Raw genomic sequence first — 23,681 nt, 5'->3', positions numbered from 1 at the left:
ATACAAGGCAGGAGAACTTGAAGGATGTTGAAAAGAAACATCATGAGGGACATCTTTTTTCTCTTTTTTTTTTACAGTGACACACGTTTGCTAGCAGTAGAAGATGCATTCACTGCCTTACAGTCAGTCTGAATAATGCATAGTAAGGAGGAAGAGCATTTATAGCGCACCGTATTGGAACACAGATGCAGACAGCCCCCCACCCCACCCTCTCCAACTTCCATTGCAAGGAACAAAGAATACGTGTGCACATTAAGGTTGGAAAACAAAGTGCTTGTGTGATACACAAGAAGAGACAGCGGCAAGGTTAATGGTGACCAGCCTGCACAGAGTTTGCAGAAAGGCATCGTTAAGGCTGCAGAAGAGATGAAGAAGAGCCAGAAAAATACTCGCACTGTTGCACTGCTGCAGTTATGTAAAGTGGCTTTGCTGTCTCTCTTTCTTCTTTTTTTTTTTTTTAATCTGCAGATTCTGTCATTAATAATTAACCCCACGCACATACACTCACGCAAATTCTGCATGTGCCCCACCCCCGCTCCTTTCCCTGTGAAATCAATTAAGCGGGCCACTCAGCTCGGTTCATCTCTGTTCAGCACACACAGTGCCTTTAAAAACGGCTCCAACTTTGTCTGCATTCACTCAGGATTACAGCCTAGTTTCAAAGTGTGCGAACGAGGCTTCTGTTAGAACTGCTTTTACATTTGCCCTCGCATTAGGTACACTTGCACACTTGAATGAGACCCGATGCAAAAGAATTGTAACAGCCACGATAATGATGAACCTGCGACGTGTGATGAAGAATGCGGCCCAAGGTTTGAGCTTGCAGACCAGCTTCGGCATTTGAGAAGGTACTCTTCTCAACGATGACTTCATCTTGACACTAGCAGGATTTTTCATGGTCACCGTCATGAAAATTGTGACTATGGATATGTGTCCTTCTCGTGGAACTAAATTACATCCACCCATCCATTTTCTGATCCGCTTTATCCTCACAAGGGTCGCGGGGGGTGCTGGAGCCTATCCCAGCCATCTTCGGGCAGTAGGCGGGAGACACCCTGAACTGGTTGCCAGCCAATCGCAGGGCACACAGAGACGAACAACCATCCGCACTCACACATAGAGACAATTTAGAGTGTTCATTCAGCCTGTCATGCATATTTTTGCAATGTGGGAGGAAACCGCAGTACCCAGATAAAACCCACGCAGGCACGGGGAGAACATGCAAACTCCACACAGGAAGGCCGGAGCTGGAATCGAACCCGGTACCTCTGCACTGTGAGGTCGACGCGCTAATTACTCGACCACCAGGCCACCGTAACTAAATTTGGTCACCAAAATGTTAGGAGTACAATTCAGCGTGACGCAGTGCAGGATTACACCCCATTCCAATCACTTTTGGGACAGTATGAAACAAACTGAACTTCAATATCTTTGTAAAAGGCAACATTTTGGGGATCTCATTCGACTGCGTAGCTGTAAGCTAATAAAGTATCTGGGATGTGTGTGTGTGTCTATAGATTCCACTCCGCACATGGCAAATGGAAGAGGGACTCATTTGACGCAAATGTAAATTGTCTTCAATTGAAAACCAAACAGCGTCGTCGCCATCTGTCTCTGTTTTCCGAGTCAGGATTATTAGTGATGTGTTCACCCATTCATCCAGACAAAATAAACAAATAAATAAATAAAGGCATCTTCAAGGTCACCTTGCCACCGCAAAGGCTAGCAGTCTGTTAATAACGTAATCTGATTTCTGGGTATAATAAGCAAAGGGTGCTGGTAATTCTTTTTTTTTGGGGGGGGGGGGGGACAAGCACAGCGAGTGTAGCTCTGTGATCTTACAGCCACATAGAATAGCAGTTGTTTGGATTGATTACCGAGCGTGTGCCCTAAAGTGAGTCTTGTGTTCACGCACCTACTGATAGTATCCATCTGTCAAGTGTAACAATGCCTGAACTGATATTCGGATCCTTTTACTGCAGACAACTGTGGCTGCCGTTTCTGATTAATGCATCCCCCCTCATTTTGGATGACACAGATCAGATCATTTAACGACTAACATTGCATGTAAAACATGTGAACTGGTCAACGATCTACTTTTAACTGCATCTTCCACAGTGCTAAAATAAAAACAAACAAAAAAATGTTGTATAATGAAGTGTACCGCCCATTACTGGATCCCTCAATGTAAAAAGCTGTGTAGAGGTTTCCAAAACTGTCTCTCACTTTCTTGACCCAGAACCTTGTTTTAAATTAACTTGTCTGAGCTTTGTCAGGTTTGCACATGAAAACAAATGCCAGTTGAGACAGCTACGACGTGTGTTTTTGTTTAAGTGTAAGCTCCAATGCAGTCTGCGTTCCAAGCCAGATTCTTTACCTTCAGAGTGATGAGAGAGGATAAGAAGGTTCACACAGGTAGCGCCGGCTCCCGAGCCAAAGATGGTGATTCTCTCCGGGTCGCCTCCAAAGTGGCCGATATTTTCATTGAGCCAGCGCAGCGCCTGGATCTGATCCAACAAACCGTAGTTCCCCTTGGCAGACTGGTCCCCTGTGCTCAAAAAGCCTGCAAAGTAAATTAAAACAAACACAGAAAAAGAAGTGGGGGGAGAATGACACAGTTAAAAAGATTGTGTACAAACAGTGAGGCAGAAATTCAGAGGCACAGTATGAAATAATTATGGGCTTTTGACTGGGTTGGAAACTGACGCTACAACTCAAGTTTAAGTCTGCTGGGATTTTAGACAAATAAAATCACTCCAACCTGAATCGTTTCCTCATATCGATGTTGCGCAGGAGACCAACAATACGGAACTGATATTCAGCCCAATTTACATATAGGCGGCAATCAGATGATATGTTTGTAGAGTATTTATGTGTCTCTCACAAAAAGGTACAAACGGCACAAGAGATGTGTCCCACGTAAACCGCAACCAAATTACCATTAGGGGGGAAAAACATGCTTGGAGTGGTCCCCAGCCAAATGGCTATGACCAGTACACGGGTTTGTGGGGCATGAAGTACAAAGCTGCACAGGAGAGAGTGAAAAAAAAATATATATATATATATATTGTTTAGCTTATCAGACTCTGAGAAAAGCTTTATTTTGAAAATCCAATCATTCGACTCAGTACTTACGCCAAACAGCTCGGTCTCGGTCATGTGATACGATAGTAAAAAAAAAAAAAAGTGCCCAAACACCAAAACACTTGGAAAGCTTTTTTGAAAGGGGAAACCGCCAAATGATCAGACATGAAAAGAATTACCGGTAGTATTTTTTTTTTTTAAGTTCTATACTTAAAATGCAGGTTTATCGCAACCGGTTAATTCTCCTGCACCAAAACCTGTTCTGCATAATATATAACGACAGGCTTGCAAATGAGGCAATGGGAAAAAAATAATCACTTATTTCCCTGGTTCCAATTGCACCATGCAATTTTTATGAAGTGGGATTTTCAGCATTAATGGCAAACCCCCCCCCCCCCACAAAAAAACTACAGAGCGAAAACAATTACAGAGTAGACTGGACCTAAGAAACACACTTTGGGTGTAATTGTCTCCCATTACCCAGAGATGGAAAAGGTTTGTTTGAAGAAAAACAAGCGCAGGACTTCTCACTAATAATTACAACTCCTTTCAGGGTAATGTTTTTGGTGAGTTGTATGTTTAAGCATTTATTTGTCTTTGTTTCCTGTCTAGAAAATTAATATTGTATCTGGAATCTGGTTCGTGGTGCCGAGCTTACTGTCACAGTACCTAAACCACAGAGGGTGGAGGAGCCTCGGCTGGCCGCATGGTCACATGTCTGTTATTTTTGTGTACTGTATTTGGTCCTGACAATGATGTCGCACTCTCAGGCTTGTCTGAAACCAACAGACAATCAGTTGGTGACCGGGATAACGTGCCGAGTTTTTCAGTCGGCACGACGACATCCGAACTGAATTTACAACAGTTACGGAGAACACCAAAGCATGCTCAGTTCACATTTCAGTGATGAGGGTCATTGAAGGCATTTTCTAGAGTTACACAAACAAGCATTGGCATTGCTTCACTTATCAATGTCAAAGTGGCATTATCTTTGTGTGAAAGATGATCTGGAATATCTTGAAGTTGTTTATAATAGTGGCTAAATTCTTCATTCTTTACAATGAATCATTTTATATATACCGTACATATGTTAACCAAGTAAGTACCACGAGTACTTTTTTAGCTCAACAAAATTTCTAATAAAATAATGGCAGACAATTAAAAAAAAAAAAGACGCTCTGCTTATTTCTGACTAAAGGCAGAAGTAACCACGAGGATTCAGAAGTGGCCAGAAATTATTCCAGAAGAGATTGCAAAACTGCTTTTGGGAAGCGGCACCCTTCAAATTTGAGCGACTTTGTAGCAGGTGACAAAAGAGGAGTGGGCCACAATTCCAGCGCAGAGCTTTCGGAAAGTTGTTGATGGCAACAGGAGGTAATTGACTCATTTTTGTACCCCGTGTCTTCAGGTGAGCTTAATTTTGTTTGAAAGTGGATCATGGTTCTTCATCCGCCATTTAAACAGCCCTTGGGTTGCAATCTTTTCTCATGTTTGTCCTCTTCTGTCCACCTATCCGGGAAGTTGGCTAAAGCGCCATGGCCTGTGAACTCTGGATGATTTTGTGTATCGGAGACGCGGGAACATACTTGTAGCCTCGAGATTGTTTCTGCTTTTACACAATTTAAGTTTTGCTCCTCCTCCTTTTCTCCATGCTACGTGTGGTACACAGACACACAACGGCAGTTTTTTTTTTGTTTTTTTTTTTGTTTTTTTTTAATAAATGGGAGAAATGGTGCATTCTCTGGGGTGCCAATGTTTTTGGCCATGACTGTTGATGTACAGGTGACACTGTTAGTTACCGTTGCCGCGGTAGCGTGGGCATATTGTTATGCGGCTCTTTGCGAAGGCGTGGGCTGCATTTGCTTAATGCTCAACTGCTCGCCCCTGTCTTATTTCGATGTCGTTATCTTAATAGGCACTGTTCCTAGATGTCAACATCTTAATCACATTGCGCCACGGCTGGATTATTGTTCGCTTCGTTTCGCACAGCGCAAGCTGTCACCCGTTAGACTCAGCCCCAACCTGGGCAAAAGTGGACTTCAAATCCGTGCCACCACCATGTCAGCGGTTAGAAGTCGACCTTGCTCAGGCGTTCGCTACCTTCTGAAGATTCCAAAGAGCTGACACTCGTTAAATTTAGAAAGACACGTTTTAAAATTTGATTGACATTGTCACAGAGCAATTTTTTTTTTTTTTGGAGCCGTAGTTTGCAGTACGTGTTGAAAATACGGAGAAGTGCTTCATTCAAGGTAGTTACACAAAAGGCACAATTGTTGAGCAAAACTATAAAAAGGCAGACACGGTGACACATTTCATGTATTGTACAAGCAGCAACAACAATGGGGCTTTGAGTATTTCATTGTTCATCCGTCCATCCATTTTCTGTAGTGCATGCCCTCATTCGGATTGCGGGTAAGCTACAGCGTAGTCCAACTGACCTTGAGTAAGATGAAGCGGACACTGAAATGGCTGCCAGTGAATCGCAGGGCACATACGGAAAAAAACCAAAAACATTTTCACTCATATCTATGGACAATTTAGAGTCTTCAGTGAACCTAGCATGTTTCTGGAATGTGGGAGGAAAGTGGAGTACGTGGAGAAAAACCCATACAAGCATAAAGCGAACATGAAAAGTCCACACATGAAGGCTCGGGCTTCGATCCAAACCTCAAATTTACCCACGACATCGCAATAATGAATATATCGAAAGATCGCCTCGCAAACACAAACGCAGGACTCACAAGAAACCGAAGCATGATAACATAGCTGGAGCATTAATCGGATTACAAATGTAAGTTAACTCTTTCATTCCACAAGACGTACTTGTACGTCTTTTTAAAATTAGGCCCCGCCTACCAAGGACGTACTCGTACGTCTAAGTCTTTTTTTTTGCGTCATGGAGAGGAGGAGGCCCTGATGCAATCTGTGAATGAGAATAAGCCGTTTGCATTGTAAATAATCTAAAAGAAAGTGTCCAGTCGGTGGCAGTGGTGCCTCACGTGCTTGAAATGCATGATTTTACAAAAAGCTTTTTTTCTCCATTTTTTGCCCAGGAATCGCCATTTTCATGAAACTTAGCCATTTTGTAATGCCGATTGCTGAAGAATGGCAAAAGATAGAAAGAAAATTGTTTTTTTCTGCTGAAAGAAGAGAGTCCAAACTTTATTTTGGTAGGCTCCATGTTTATATAGCATGAGAAGCAAATATTCTGTGGGCCTTGCAAGATCAGTTGGGATTGAGGGGGTTGCTCCAGTGAAAATGGATGGGATTGAATGAGTGAAATAGTAATTAAAGTACAGCGTGTGGCAACAGAAAATGGTATTACCCTCCGATCAACCCTGTAATTGACTAACTTTCTCCCGAATGTAACTCTGACCGGAAGAGGTATCATTGCTGACCTTTGCCTCTTGTCAAAACCAGAGTCATGTGCAAGTGTCTGCTCTGTGGCTGAGTGCTGAGCTTCCTGCCACCGTTGCCTGGCAACTGTCCAGACCTTCAGGCTAAATGATATGCGCAGATACTCGCTAAAGCACTTGCATACAGACATGCATGCACTTTCACTATCACGCACAGAAACAGCTCACTGCGTGCGCGCGCGCACACACACACACACACACACACACACACACACACACACACACACACACACACACACACACACACACACACACACTCACACGCGCCCACACGCAGTCGCACGCACACGCACATGCAACCAAAACACAAACAGCTTGTGAACTTGCATGCAAACATGCCAACTTTGTCGTCTTTTCAAGGGTGACATGACAGAGGCTGTTAGGTTTGCTGTCTACCACTGATGTGCAAACAACTACGCTTCCTCATTCACTAAGTTTGCTCTCCATCTCCCCATTTGCTGAGTTAGGCTTCTTACTGGCTGATGTGCTGAGAGCAGCAGTTGACGCATGTGAACGTATGCATATTCAACACTTGCTTTTGGTGATGGCCTGCGAGGTGTGGGGAGAGTTGTTCACCTTTAAATAAAAGGCTGAAGACCGTCAAACTAACGGGTGAATGAAAGCATGGTGCTGAAGAACTTAAGGGGGAATTTATTTTAAAATAAAAGTGTTTCTTATTCTTGTTTTCATTGATACTGATGCACTTTAAGGAGTGGTGTCATGCAAAGTCAACTTCATTTTTTTGAACTTTAGCCATGTTGAAAAGCAAATTCTTCACCAAAAATGGTGTTAGCCTCCACTCAGCCATCTCTGAGCAGTCCTGCTCTCTCAGTACCAGCACCGCCCAATCCAAAAAAAATCAAGTCCACAATTTAATACGTATAAGATTGCAGGAGCAAACCCCTACAGACTAAACAAATGCCCCCTTTCTCAAGCAGTAACTGGCAAAGAGACTCTAGGTACGAGGTACCGGCCTTCCCGGCTGGAGCTGCACAGCTCCGAAGTTGTCAGAGCTGTAGTTTCAGTTGTCGTTTCTAGCAATTAAGTAATGGCCACACAACTATTATAGTGTCTTCCACTCAAATTAGAAAAAAAAAAAAAAGAAAAAGTCAGAAGTGGAAAGTCTAAGTATGAGTGCTCCTTACACTGACTGCAACTTCTGAATCCTAAAGGGAATGAAGCCCTAATTAATGCCTCTCCAACACATGGAGTATGTGCTATTTTACCGAGTAAAAATAAGTGTGTTGTGAAAAAAAGGTAATTAAATGAGCAAAGCGAATGGTGGCCCAAGGGGCTGATTACGCGACATTTTTTTAAAAAAAATTTTGAATTATTATTATTATTATTTTTTTTTTACTGAAAAGAGATAAAAAGTAATTTTGGCAGTATTTTTTTTTAACCTGCACTGAAGAGATAAAAAGTAATTTTGGCAGTATTTTTTTTAACCTGCACTGAAAAAAAAACCTACAAAAAAAAACCCTATGTTGGAATAATTCCATTTTATTTCAGCAAGTGTTTGCACGAAATAAAATCCTCTGGCTCTTGATACATTTTTAAAGTAGACTGTTCCTCTAGTTAAAAAAAAGGCAGCTAAATCCAGATGACTCTACTGTGTGCAATCAATTGACAAAATAAAATTGAGTACATACAACACACCATTTTTTTTCAGTGCAGTAAAATTTCTCCAAAAGCATATTTTATATATATAGTACTAAACATTAAAAAGACTATTTGCATGCATTCTGATTTTCGCTCGGCATGCACAAATGCTTAGTTACCAAAACAACAATGGCAGACCACTGTAACCCCGTTTGCCCTTCTATTTTCCAACAAACATGCACAATGAAGGGGTCCTATTTTTTGGGGAGAGCCAAGTGGACAAGCAGTATTTTTCAACATTACAGTTCCAGATGTTTTTTGCACGGTTGTTGGTGAGGGATTTCTCCTACCGTGTTGAATTCCAAAAGTTCAGAAGAGCTGCGAACCCGCCCCTCCACTCCATGCGATAGAGTGATGGCTAACTTTGAGGCCATTGGATGCATGCCCAGTTTATGATGGGCCCCTGGGGTAGGTGACCCCTGTGAGAGGGACTCCAGAGTCACAGGAGGGGGAGGTCATGACAATCTTCATGCAATCTGACTACATCATCAACAAGCCAGGCTCTTTGCCATTTTGTTTATTGTGTGCTGCTTTTCGTCACAACAGAGGAGCATTTATTCCTAATATTGGGATTTAAATTCACACTTTTCAACGTTCATGAGCTGCGCCAGTAAAATTGAGTTCTCAATTAGGGAAGTGTAGTTTTGAAATGTATTAAAGCCGGTCATTTCAGTTCCACTCACAAAACAACACAGTAAACCTTGTTGTTTTCGAAAAGAATGCCACATTATTTTGATTAAATTCAATTATACCGGCAAATTTGAATTCACGATATACTCGCTAATCATGTTTGCTGTTACATGCATCCACTCAACCGCGTGTGCTTATGAATGACTCATAATGTAATTTTACATTCATCACCACACATTAGTGGTCCAATTATTCTGATGTGAATACGACATTAGGAGTTCAGGCTCGCAGCTCCCATCAGAGGTTATTGGTGACTAGTCCTGTTTTTTTTTTTTTAATTTTTATGAAGACGATCCAATTTTCCTCTAGCAAGCAAACAGACTTCAGCATGGCTGACAAATTGTGCAACAAATCAGCAGAAATTGGATTTAAGATTTACATCCTAATATGCATTATAATCTCAACAGTATAACATCATTCTTGTGCTTGAGAGCTGAGTGTTTTACAGCCAGTCACAATGCTTAAATGTGACAGTTATTAGATTAAAAAAAAAAAAAAACATCCAGAAAATTAAAAACAAATTATCTACCATAATTAAATTCAAGTGAATGTTTTCCATAGCCTTTCAATGTCTTGATTTGCCGTTGCTTCTACTTACAATCAGAAAACTTAAAAAAAAAAAAAAAAAACGGTGGTGGTTCTGAGAGTGGCCTGCCGGAGAAATGAGAACATGTCCACCACTGCATGGCGGAGTGGGATAATTGCGGCTCCATTTGTGGAGATGGAGGAGGGAGGGCAACGTTCGAGTTGAGGAACGGCAGAATTTTGAAAAGGCAGCAGCTCGAAATGGATCGAAAGCACCAATTGCGCAAGATAAAATTCCCATCATTTTTAAAGAGCCGTTTACCCACAATGGACAACAAGGCCAAAAGTGTGATCTCTCTGATAAGTGACACTAATTCGTGAAAAACAAACAAATCTGGTGATTGCTTTTTAACACATTTCTTTTTTGAGTCCATATATTGTAGTTGGAAAACTAATGTAAATGAATGTTTATGATAATCGAAGACTCAAAATTGTCCATAGATGGGAAGGTAAGTGTTAACGTTACCCCGCCTCCTGCACAAAAAGTTACCTGGGATTGGCTCCAGTTACCCGTGACCCTAAAGAGGACAAGCGGTACAGACATGACAAGTAAAACCCAGCAGTGAGATTGACAACAATGCGCTGCAGTCGTACTTGGTCAATTACAATATTAAAGCGATACAATACACGCTGATCACAAATAATGAAACAGAACAAATGTAAACATAAGAAATGTCCCGATATCTTTACCGATAATATTTTTCAAAAAAAATCATGACTCTGTTGATGTAGGCCCGGTATCAGCGTAAGAATTTTTTAAATATGAAAAGATGTTTCTTTTCATCTTTGACAGATCCCACACATAAAAATCTGGAATTTAACCCTGGGGAACCCACTGGGTCAAATTTGGCCCCTATAAATTCTGCTCCTCAAATGCTACCCTTAAATCACAAAGGGTCAAATTTGGCCGTAATCCTAAATTAGGATTATAGCATGAAATATTTGGAAAATCATATATTTTGGTGTTCAGTGAACATATAGCAGTCATTTAATGTATAATTCATCATTTTCCAATGAATAAAAGGGTTCTTGGGTTCTCCAGGGTTAAAATGATGGTCGAACTGTGCGTTGTCAATTATCAATAACAAAGAACACTGCACACACTGAGATCCTGTTCCACTAAAACGGGAAAAACGGTGGATTTCCCCACACACATGAAGATTTTTGGTCAAAAATATTGAACGGTTAATATTTAAGAAAAAAATCCACTCTTCACACACCTCAGGAGGATAATCTATAGGACAATCGTATGATAGCCATGTTTGACATCCTTGGTCAGGATGGTGCAAAATCCGGACTTAATTTGTGTGTACTTGACCTTAGTTTCAAAGCTGTGATTGCAAAAGTCGTGGCATTCATTGAAGACTACCTCAAGACAGGTGCAGCCAACAAGCTCCAATTTGGCAACATCCAGAAGAAAAAAAAAATACACCTCTCCTTCCTGAGGTGAAAAATGTGCTCACTCCCAGAGCCCGCGATGGTGGGCCTTTTCTCCAGAGTTCATTAATTAGTTAATTAGTTCATTAGTGTGAACAGATGGCTGTGCGGCACAAATCAGAAGGCTCTCTGAGCCCGGGGAGCAGAAGGAAGGCTGAAGAAGGTGAGGAAGGAAGAATCTTCAACCATCACCGGACCTTTGATCCCCGCTATTCGGCGGCAAACATATTTTTATTCCAGTTTGATTCCACGACAATTAATATTTCAAAATGCAGGGTTCTGTATATTTTTCGCCATGTCAATGTGTCGCAGGAAGCGTTAACTCAAACGTGGAGGTTGCAGTTGGACCTCCTGGTGCCGCCTTCTTTCGAATGAATACTTTGCATTGCTGCCGATTGAAAAGGCACTTCTGAGGGGTTATTTTTAGACCTTTGCCATCTCCCCCCTTCTGTTTCTCTCACTGTCTCTCTATGATCCTCTCTTGCTCATCCGCCTCCATTCCCTGTTCTGTCTTCCTTCCTTATTCCTGATACCCTATCAGCCTCTTAAAGGTACAGGCGTCGTACGAAATGAAGATGGCACGAGCAAGGTTGCGCCGTGTAAGTACGGGATAATACAAAAGATTAAAGCATAAAACTATTGAAATACGGCAGACGCGTGTTTTTTTTTTTTTTTGACTCAAATTCAGAGTGTCAGAGAGGAACCCGGGTTAAAAATTTAGATGGGTGGTGCATAATTCATAAATCTATTTCATACATGGCATGAAAACCAAGTAATCCTCAAACACACACACACACACACACACACACACACACACACACACACACACACACACACACACACACACACACAAACACACACACATAAACAAAAGGATAATCAGCTTAGTACAGTAACCTATTTAAAGCATCGCTGCGAGAATGAGACAGAGAAAGTATAACCACATCACGGCAATGGTAAAAAAAAATCAAGGGCAGTGCCTCGTGCCTCGGACTCACCGAAGCGGAATCACTCCCCACCTCTTTAAATACGTGTTTTGTCTGCATCCTAATGGAATGGTGGCAGAGCAGTCAACATATTGTAGAATGCATGAGTGCATATCAAACATCACCGCCTTGAATGCTCACACGGGACATATTGCATTCTGCGCCAAACAATGTTTTGCGACAGATTTGTAGCAAAACAAACAAACCAGCGAGGACATCTGTGTCGAAATGTGAGTCGGGAGAACTTTTCTTTTCCAAAGTTGCGGTCAGAATGGCATGCTCATCTCGCTAATGGTTCTGACTTTTGTCTGACAGCATGTTGAAAGGATCATACTGATGAAGTGAGCGGGATACAGCTGCAGGTTGCAGTTATCAAACTCACTTTGTCCTTGTCCCCGGGCCTTTTCCCCAATGGCTCGGATCATGTTACCCTGTGTTAATATGCTATGCCATTCTTGGATGGCATCCTAAACTACTCTCATCCCCGTGTTTGTCATTGTTCAGAAGTGTTGAAACAGCCGCGATGCACCAAACAAGATCTGATTACCCAACTGGGAAGCCGCACGGAGAATGTGTGCAAAAGATGAGGGGCGAACGGAAACGCGGGAGTTCACCGTATTGGTGGCATGTGCAGCAAAACGGTGACAGAGAGGACAAATTTACCACTTGATCCAAAAAAAATGCACTGATTGCAACAGAGACGCATTTGGCTCGAGCTGTCAGTGTGCGCCGAAGGCACTTTGTGGTTCTGAAGTCGTATGAGGCAGGCGCTGGCTGTTTATGCATTAACACAACCGTGAATTGATTTTTCCAGTTTCATTTTCAGCTTAGATGAGCGCCAGTTATTGTGAAATCTCTCCTATGTCGAAATAAGTCACAATCAGCACTATAACTGGTGAAGTGCTGAAAACTTAAGAGCAAAAATGATCCTCATCAACGGGAACTTTCATGATGATAAGCAAAAAAAGAAAACAAAAGAGAGACGTAATCGTGCATTCCAATACAATATGTCCAACGTAGACAATTGTGATATCTTGAGGTTCATTTTAGCATGCAAATGAACAATGACAAACTACTGTATGACTAAATTCTTGAGAACCCAATCCAAAATCCATCATATTTAGTCGACGGACTCTTCTGGCATGGAGGGATCTGGGCCAAGGTGAAACGTCTCACGTCAAAGAGACAAAAGCCTCGCGCACCAAATATAACGTGTAACACCACACTTACCAAGCACGCCCAGTCGATAGTTCATGGTGACCACGATGACATTTCCGTACGCTGCAAGGACGCTGCCGTCGAACATGTTCCCCGAGCCTTCCATGTAGGAGCCGCCATGGATGAATAACATCACCGGCTTCTTACGTCGATCGCGGATATCTGCGCAGCAACGATATCAAAGCCCACTTGAGAAAATGAAATAAGAGGTGTAACTGGAGCACTTTCTAGGGGTTACATCCCATATGTTCAAATTGAGTGGGTTCTCCCCCTGAGCCCCTAGAAAAAAAAAGACAGCGAGCAAACAACTGATTCATAATAACAAAATTTCCCCCTTCTTTTTCGAACAGAGTACAAAATGTGTTTCACCATAAATCAAAAGCATAAATATGAAGGTTGCACACACATCTAATGAGGTCCAATGTAAATATGTCTTACAAAGCCATTGGTCAGTTGTACTCGATGAAATGCAAACCATTTTATGTTAATTACATGTGCGTCAATCAAACATGGACATTGCAAATTTTGATGAAGTAGGACTAAGTGCAAATGTCCACGCTTTCTGTTTCTGCTTTTCATCATGTTCCCTGTCCAAAGCAGGAATGGCACCTTCCGAATTTCTAACCCCCCCGCATGCGTGGGACAAATGGTGCAGCCGGCTCTGATGCACACTGTTTGCAGTGTCTTTGAGTCCACCAGCGTGTCATCATGGAGCTCAGCCCCACCACCTCCCCTTTCCAAATAAAAACCCTCCGACTGTGTCGTCGGTATGATCTCAGAATCCGAGCTCTGACAGTTCTGCCGCTGCAGCCCGGTTAAAACGAGTGTCTGCACTGTGCAGGCCATGTGGATCATTTGTATGAAAAGCAGACCATGTGGAAACATAAATAAGAGCCATAGCATCTGTTTACCCCGATGAGCCAAAGCACTCTGTGATGGGGCCGAGACGGAGATAGCAGGAGAGGAAGCGAGATAAAGAGGTATAAGACAGAGAGGAAGAGGATGAAAATAGGACAGCGTGACAGAAGTGTGCGCGCGTGTGTTCATACGTGCATGCGTAATGACGTGGATGGAAGGTTCACACCAGAAAAACAACACGATGGCGAAGATGGGGGGGTGAAAAAAAAAACCAACCAAAAACATGAGATGCTAAAAAGCCAGTCAGACACAGTGTGACACGCTAATGAACACTCGCATTTACACCGTCGTCAAACAGACACACGTACACAAAGACACACACGCGCAATGCTTGCATCGGCAGCTGCGATGCTGAGTCGCTATGGAAACTGCTTCTCGCTAATAGAACTGCACCAGCCATTCCATTGCACCGACTCACTGAATGCCTGTTGCCGTGGTAACGGATTCAACTCACGTCTTTGCACAGCCGTCTGCATCACCACCTGAATCTCAGGTTGCACAAAGTCTTGGCTGCGACACTCGCAGTCGTGCGTATGAGTGTGTGCACGCACGCACGGACGCACGCACGCACACACTAAGAGCTAGAACATTTTATGGATCACAGCAGTGACTAAAGCAGACAGCTACAAAAAAAAAATTAAACAATTTTCTGTCCCACACTCGAACACGCTGCTCTTCTCTGGTGTATTCTAAAATTCTGCTGATTTCCCAGAGGACCCGCAAACAAATTCAATTATGTTAGCATTACCGGCACAGTATAGAAGAGTCACGCGCGTGCATGAAGGCATCATCTGACGTTAAATTCTTCGGCAAACAGAAACTAATCACTTGACATGATGCTACCATGCCAAGGCCCGATCCGTTATTGTAAATGACATTTCACACACACTTCCATGCTAAAAGCTGTCGGTTGGGACAGCTTGCTTCGTGATACAACCAATTGATGAACCATATTTTGGAATTGTATTTTTCGGGGCTGTGCACAAATCGGCGCCGATTCGAATTGAGATGCGAATTGGGCGTTAAAAAGGAATGCCGAATAAGAAATTTTGAATTTTAGTGATACCATCAGGACTGGAGGATTAGAACACATATAGAGAGGACACAAACACGCATGGACATGGACACCCAACAGAGAAAGCCAGCTTCAACCCCCCCCCCCCAAAAAAAAAAGATTCACTTTCACTATAAATGATTTAGGACTGCCCTCTTATTTTGAATATAATTTAAAGACAATGGGCTTTTCGGGGGTACAATGCACACTCCAAATCGAAGCAATTAACTGAGGAGTTCTGGCCTTTGCAACCCCTTCTTTATCCATCTGATGTGTTGACATAAATGTCAAGCTTGACCGGCCCACTGCTCATCGAGCTTCTTCCCTCTTTCTCTACATCTCTATCAAGTCCAAAGCGCTATAAATGTCATCTAATCATTACTGTAGTTTTTCCTGCCTCTTCCTCTCATTGCCCTGCCGTTGTCCTCATGTTGTTTTATTTATTTTTTTCTCCTTGTTTCCAGTTCCCTCCCCCCCTCCTGCTTTTGTAATTCTGCATGGATCTTTTTCTCCCTTTCCAGCGCAAACGCACACATTGGAACAAATGAGAGCAAACGCACCGAAGTGCAGCTTTGCACATGCTAAGTGCTACAGAAAGCATGCACCTCCAAAATGGTAATGTAAAAGAGCTTCGTGTCTGCATAATACTTTGTTGTGTACAGTATGTCTGGGCACACGAATGGGAACAGATGAACGCTGCTTGCACTGATTTGGCTGCTTGATGAAACTGGTAAGGGCTTCTGTCTTTGGAAGTAAACATCCCACAGCACTTAGTAGTCGTTTACAATGTTTGGAAAAGGGACAGTGTAGCATAAATACAAAGGTCAACGATTTCTAAATATTGATTTGAACGTATGCGTCACATATTGAAAGCAATTAGCATGCAGTGGATCTTTTCAGGAAATGAAAATAATATAGTTCTGTGCAAAAGAGGCAACATTTGGTTAATTCAAGCATAACAGATATCTGCGTGAATAAATAAGAACAATATATGAGTAGAAAATATGTATTCCCTCATTTGTATACATGGGGGCACAATTTCATGTGTTTAGTAAGACTGTGCGAAAGATGCATGGAGGAGTTTGAAAAATATCATGCAAATTTTTTTTAATTACCTTCATCGCGGGGTCTGTTCATTGTTGATTCGTCCTGTTTTTTCGTAAGAGGACCTATGAAAGGGGCAAAAGAGACAAAATTCAAAAACCTTGCAGCGAGGCAAAAACACAACACATGCAGGGAAGAAGACGAGAAAAATAGCAGAATGCCAAATTTTGTTTTTCACACACAGCTAATGATACACTTGTTACGAAGGATTACACAGTTGTATTTTTTTTTTTTTTTTGTGAGAAGATAACCAAAAAGTCAACTGTTTAAACTGCTTAGTATCTTGTCACGGACTGCCTCGTGGATGACCCCCGAGGGCTGCTTCTCCTCCATCGTTCCCTTAATCGTTCCTGACACCATGCTGCTTTGTGAAGAAAAAAATAATCATCACTCTTTTCAGTCAGATAAACAAGTCGATCCAGGACTGTGACAAGCGGACAAAATAAGTGTGAAAAGATATACTGTTTCCACACAAATAAATAGGCTGCAGTTCTATTTAGTAGGTATATCATATTTTACACTGAAAGGGCAAAAACAGGACAAGTGGGGCTTATCTTTCCAGCCACACAATCTGACTCCTGTCAAGCTCAGTGTGAACAAAAGTAAAGCAGCGAACAGGAACACCTTGAACTTTTTAACACAGTTTCATTTGGAAGCTGCAAAACAAAACAGAAAATGAGTGGCCAATGAAGAAAACCCACAAACGTTCATCTTTGCCTGATTCTTTGCTGCAATTCTCCCTCCCAACACCAGGAGGCTCCGGACTTTCTTGTTATTATTTTGGTATGATATTTTTTTTCGCCTGTAATTTTGTTTTACTTGTTTACATTTTTCGTCAATTGTAACTTGCGTATTCATAGCCCAGACTGTAAGAAGTAATACAATCCTTTTCTCTTGGATGAGGTATGGAACACAGCGGGCTGCTTTGTTGCCTGAAGCTAAGAAACACCAAAGTCCCACTGTGGCTGTCCTCCGCACGACTTCCCACGGTGAGTACTTAAGAAGAAGAGGTTTGGTCATTTTCTGAAAATTGTAATTACAGAGGTTATTTTCGACCTCGGTTTTCCCCATATCTTCAAATGGCTGTAATGTACTCCAGATATACATTCTCCCATCCATCCCATGATGCAGCACCTCTTGAGTGATTGATTGCTGTGATTTGTGGTCGGGTGCCAGCAACCAGCACATAAACGCTGCAGTTTGTCACATACTCCACTAGAACGTTTTATTTCAAAACTAACCAGGATTCTATGTGATGGGAAGGACCGACTTTCTGCCCCTCTATAAAACTGTATGCAGCCCTCTGCATCATCTTTGGCTGCAGACTGTAAAGTTTTACCCTCAAAATCCCTGCCGCGTGACTCCTCCTTACGGGACGGTTCCCCGAACCAAAGTTACGATGCTGAAGTTCACTTAAGGATTTCTGTTGCAGGGCTATCAAAGTTTGCGAATGATGCATGAGACTCGACTGCCAACCGCAACGCTGAAGACAAACATGTAGCAGCCCATTCCTGTTATGTGACAAGTGTTGCCACCGTTAGCTTGAAAAAGTAACTTTATAGATTTCTTGCTATAAAAAAGCAATTTAGTTACTTTCGTGATTTTAAAAGTAACAAAGTTAGACTAGAAGTTACTTGAATAATTACATTCAGCAGAGAGCGACAGCGCTGCCTAACATAAAAATGACACCAGGGTTTACCACTTCATTGGAAGTGCAGTGACATTAAAAAAAAGTTTGTTTCCATTAAAAACATTTTTAAAAAGATGAAAAATGACACCAGGGTTTACCACTTCATTGGAAGTTTGTTTCCATTAAAAACATTTTTAAAAAGATCACTTTCTCACCTAACAAAACTAATTTTACTGAAAAAAAAAGACTTTTTCTTGAATTCATTTAACAAAAATACATCTGAAATAAAATAAATAAGGGCAGTCTTTTTTTTTACTTGGCATTTGATAATGGCAAAACTCAACATTTTTCATGTATTCTGTTTCGAAATGTCACAAGTAAATTGGGGGACCTCCTGCAGTCATACCATCTTTTGAGACTTTCTCCTTTAGCTTGAATGCATACTGTGCTATGATTCATGTTTCTTTTTGACCAAGTGTTATTGAAGCTAAATTACACTCCGTTGACAGCACAGAGTGTTGCTGTTTTCAGCTGACACAAACTCAAAATAGTGACTGCATTACCGGCTTGAAAACGTGAATCTCCTTCGTTCCTACATTGCTGGTTATCTAGCACGGTATGAACACATGAGCCGTCAAGGTGCTTGACAGGTGACACCACGCATAGAGGGCATCACACCCTCAGACCGGAAGGTAAAGTTGAAGATTGCCAAAATGCCTTGTCATTTTCAAGATGTAAATCCTAGAGTTTCCCTTTTCTTACGTGTTCCATAATATGCAGTTATTTGTTGAGTGCTTTTAGTGGGTACTATGTCCTCCTATATTTTAGAATTCATTAACTTTTAGTTTTGTTGTATGCACAATACATGTGTGGAAGATAAGCAAGGCTCAGAAGTTTGCGCTGTTGCATATTGTGAACAAATTAACAGACCAACAAATCAACTGAACTGTAGCCGTTGTTGGCATTTATTTTCAGGTTGCTCTCCAACAATCGGCCTGTCGCCAAGGTCAAAAAGAGAAGCCCTACATTAAGCCGTGATGGTAAAGCCGGTCAAACACTCCAAAGGGCACAGCCAATGACACGCTTTTTTTTTTTTTCAGTGTGACCAACCAACACCTTCGCCTGCCAACCCCTGTAAGTCCTCCCTGATAAGGATCCCATTAATTTGCTTTTTCTTGGTTTCTGTCAATAGCGTTCTCCATCCGCCCTAAGCTACAGCTGTGTCTGGTGCTGTTTTGGAGTCACTGTCTGTACAGTCAAGTCTACAAGGAACCCATTAAAGGACTTTCTAATTCACAACCCCCCACTCATTAAATCCACACATGCTGCACAAAGCATGTTAACAAGGTCCTAAACATCTGTTGCCGTGCTACTCCTACCTGCCCAGCAGCACATTCCCACCGTTCTCATTGTGGCAACTGCTGTCGCCTGTCTAAACTGTTTGATTCATTGTGTGCTGACATGTTTGACACCGTAAACTAAGAATTCAAATTTGATTCTGTGTGTGTGTGTGGGGGGGGGGGGCGAAGATCAAAATCAAGGCTTCTGCGGTTAATATAGAAACTATAAGACTAATAGAGGCACTTGAACAACACAATGCCATAGCAGTGCAGCATTTTCATCCCATATGTCTATATGAATCCAACTTCCTGACATAAAATGTTTATCTTCCTTCTAAATGGAAAAAAGATCAATGCTGAATGGATTTCCTGCATCCTCTCCTAAACCACCAAGAAGACGCTTGATCCAGATAGTACTTAGCGCAATAGAGAGAGAAGGCACAGTTGGTCCCGAGCTCTGCTGCTCATAGAGAACAGCCAGGTAGGCAGACCGGTAATGGATGGAAAGGCACATTAGTCCTCCATCTTGTCAGCAATTTTTCCCAACTTAGCACCACTCTAAAACCACACCTCTCTTCTTAATGGCAATGACTCAGATTTTTTTCATTTTCTAATGTCTATAAAGAGCGTCCATTCGATGTGAGCATAGCATCCACTCAAAAACAACCATCCACGATCATTTTAGACGAGCAACATATCAAAACGAATTGAGTTCATCATGTAAGAAAAACATTGTCAAGAGATTAGGAGCAAAAATTGGGGATTTGACGTAACGGCCTTTTGAAATGTTGCCGACTCATAAACATGACATGACTTTCCACAACACCATACTGAAATATGCTTCATGACCTCAAGAGCATTTTGTATCAGATAAGAAGTAATGGACTGCAATTAGTAAAAAGCCCGAACATTTTCAGTTTGTTTTGTTTTTCACGAGATACATGTTTACACGCACAATCTAATGAGCTCCAATGGACCATGTGCACAAGGACCCAGGAGCACTTCCGCCCATTGATCGGCAAATTCGTTTCAGATTAGCTTCTTGCTCCATTCAAAACAAACTCACAGAAAAGTGTGAGCGCTTATACATTGCCAGAAAAAAAAAATTACAATGTGAGGGATATTCTGAAGTTCTAGAAATGGTGGGTAGCTGAAATGAGCATCGCTGTGTACCTTTTGGCTCATGATCGAGTCGCCATAATCATTATGGTTGCTCCCAACGTTTTCGCAAAGACCCCGAGCTTCGAGCGCAGTGGATGCGCAAAATACAAAGGAGGTGGTTTGTTGTTACTCACGGTCAGAGTCATCATACCGAGCTATTCAGCAGACAAACAATGAATTTGAATGTTGGAAAAATGTCTGCTACATACCTTTGTGTGCTGCGTAACAACAAAAAAACCTTGCTTTGTGTTTTGGTTTCCGATGATGGGTCTTTCGGAGAATTGCGGCTGCTATCAATGACCTCATCCGGTGCAAAGTGACACAGAAATTCTTATTTGAGCCATTGTTGAAGGGAACGTATACCTCACGATATTTTGACCAATTTTTTTTTCTGGCAGTTAAAACACTCAAGCTTTTCTGTCTGTTCATTCTGAATGAAGCGGGAGACTAACCAGAAAAATGCGATCGGAAGTGCATGCACATAATCCATTTCAGAACTCCAACAAAAATTCTAATTTTATGAAGACAATAGAAAAAAATGGTAATATAGTTAGGATGCCTCCTTCGGTAGGAATGTTGAGGAATGCTGATCCAACATGCCAATAGAAAAACAGATTCACAACTGGAATGAGGTTTTTTGTGTCATAGCACATCAACAGTACAATATTACCATATTGGCCCAAATATAAGACGGTGTTTTTTTGCATTGAAATAAGACTGAGAAAGTGGGGGTCTTCTTATATTCGGGGTCTAGACATTATACCCATTTACGACGCTAGTTGGCACCAGATACCATTAAAGCGAATGCTGAACTTGACTCCCCAAGCCAAAGCGATCCCCTGTCACGAAGAAGAAAAATAAAAATAGCGGTAGCACGAAGAAGAAAAATAAAAAATAGCGGTAAGAAAGAAAGGAGAAGAAAATAAGAGAAGAGATAACAGAAAATGGAGAAACGTAGCGACAATCTGGAGAAAAGTGGGTCGAAGATCGGCCAGGTTAACCGGCAGCTGAGGAGAAGTTATGATGTAATTTACATTTCAAAAACCAGAAGCCATTCACTTACAAATGTGATTGCACTTTAGTTGACATATTTAAATGTTCAGATATTAAGATTTGAATGAGGCAAAATAACATGCTTTTTCTCTCAAATATATTGTTATAATCATTTGTTTCAGATGTACTGTAATTATTTTCTGTATAAAAATTAATTTGGTGTTCAAAAAGTCTTTTTTTCAAACTTGAGTCTTGAAAAAGAGGGGGTCGTCTTATAATCGGGGCCGTCTTATATTCGGGCCAATACGGTATTCCCCCCAAGGTCTGTCAGACCGATTTGTCTACACTCATGTCATACGGATTAAACACTTATTAAGGACTAGGATATAGTGCCAGATAGTTTTGGTCTTTTAATTGTTCATTGGCTGTGAACTTTCTTTTCATCTTGGTTGTTCAAAGTAGTCTAATTATTTTTTTTGTAGGCGGCACAGTGGTCGACTGGTTAGCACGTTAGCTCGCCTGCTGCCCGAAGACAGCTGGAATAGGCTCCAGCAAGCCCGCGACCTTTGTGAGGATAAGAGGATTAGAAAATGGATGGATGGATGTGGTTTTTTTTTTTGTTTTTTGCAGAGTACAAGGCTAATACATGGTGTTTGTACCCTAAAGCTGCATGTGTACAGCAGTCCAGCCTGCTATGCTGCCTCGGCAACTTCAGGCAGAGGTCTACAGTGGTCCGTACAGCAGAAAACAGATGGGCAGGGATGGAAAGAAGTTGTAAAAAAAAAAAAAAAAAAGTCAGACAGAAACATTCTCAAGATATTACACCAAAACAGAATGATAAGGATTAATTTCGCACGTCAGTTTTTGCGAAAATACAAAAAAATCAAAGCCTCCTTTGCCCTTGGATCCGGCGGAGGAATGCGGACCTTTAAGGTGTGGTCTGCCTCACGCCTAAAAGTCAGCTGGGCAAGGCTGAACAAGTGGTTTTGGAAATGAATGCAATATAAAGTGTCATGCTAGCTATACATCACCACGCTTCATGGTTAACCAGCCGCGAGTTGATTCTGAGACACTGCGTAAATGATCAAGCCCATGTGCTGGAGGCAATTATTAATGTTGTGACAGTATCACGTTCTGTCAACACTACGGCACCATGAAAAGGAATGTTTTACATGGTGAGAGCATAGAAAGTAGTGTTATCAGGGATGGGAATTGACAAGAATTATTTATTTATTGACTTATTAGAAGATACTGCCTTCCGATCTGATTTCTTTTTGATTCCTTGATTAATTCCATTTGGCTGAGGGAATTGATCATATACACACCGTATCATTATTTGGTATGATAACACAAAAGAAAGTATTTCCCACACTTTGACCAAATCAGAGCTTTGCAAGTGTTGCAACTCACTATCGAGTATCATTTCATCCATTTTCCGATCCGCTTATCCTCACAAGGGTCGCGGGGGATGCTGGAGCTTATCCCAGCCGTCTTCGGGCAGTAGGCGGAGGACACCCTGAAGCGGTTGCCAGCCAATCGCAGGGCACACAGAGACGAACAACCATCCGCACTCACACTCACACCTAGGGCCAATTTAAAGTGTTCTAGTATCATTTCATTTCATTTGAAATACAGCGAAAACTTTAGCGTGCTTCTGCCTTGTTAGAAAAACAAAATACACTTGCATGTGAAGTACTGGCTCATTTGTGACAGAAGCACAAATCGTCCGGCGACCAAAAATTCCTCAGAATTGGATTTCTTGGAAGCAGTGAAATGACTCTTTCTCATCAAATCTAACTTTCCAAATTCACCGACCAATTTCCCGCCAAGAAGACACTTTTTGTTTTGACTATATAATGTGGACTCCATTGAGGAATATCGATGCTCTCTTTGCTCTTTGCTGTCATTAAAATGTCAAACATTTACCGGGAAGCACTTTTTTTTTTTTTTTTTGCAGAATATCATAACAGTGATGTGGATATGCAACTCTCTCAGTATCCGCATAATAACAGAAGGCTGTACAGAGATAATTGGCCAGTACAAAAAGCAATGGCACAAAAATATGCCCAAGAGATTTTTTTTTCTTTTTTTTTTTTTTTGCACGAAATGAAAGTGTTCTTTTGAGAGGAAGCCACTGGTGAGTGAACACAAACTGAACGCATGAAAGGATAATAAGAACAAACACACTTTTTTTGGGTCATAAGCATCTCGCCCCGTATGCCCCAGAAGGAGGGCCTGCTGGTAGGCCGACATGTGTCACATGGTGTCGTAGCCAGTGGTCAGCGAATGCACTGACCAATGCACGAGCATTTAGCTGATCTTTTCCCCAGCGCTGTTTGACCCTAATGTAGCTCCGTCTCTCATTCAGTAGCGCTTCTGTTCGGTTCAGTGAGCTAGTGGCCGCGG

General features: G+C 41.8%; 1 protein-coding gene across 1 annotated transcript in view; it reads right to left on the bottom strand.

Moving 5' to 3' along the window:
• LOC109509045 (neuroligin-2-like) overlaps window positions 1–23,681 on the bottom strand; it is a 54,929-nt gene that overhangs the window by 5,251 nt on the left and 25,997 nt on the right. The window contains exons 3-5 of the mRNA XM_019858974.1: window positions 16,163–16,216; window positions 13,088–13,237; window positions 2,378–2,563 (exon numbers count right to left, since the gene is read on the bottom strand). Of these exons, the coding sequence (XP_019714533.1) occupies window positions 2,378–2,563; window positions 13,088–13,237; window positions 16,163–16,216 (390 nt within the window). The remainder of the gene's footprint in view (window positions 1–2,377; window positions 2,564–13,087; window positions 13,238–16,162; window positions 16,217–23,681) is intronic.

The sequence above is a fragment of the Hippocampus comes genome, unplaced genomic scaffold (assembly GCF_001891065.2).
Source record: "Hippocampus comes isolate QL1 unplaced genomic scaffold, H_comes_QL1_v1.1 scaffold66, whole genome shotgun sequence".
Taxonomy (NCBI): domain Eukaryota; kingdom Metazoa; phylum Chordata; class Actinopteri; order Syngnathiformes; family Syngnathidae; genus Hippocampus; species Hippocampus comes.
The sequence above is the reverse complement of the archived record's forward strand: the minus strand, read 5'-3'. Positions and strand labels throughout refer to the sequence as shown.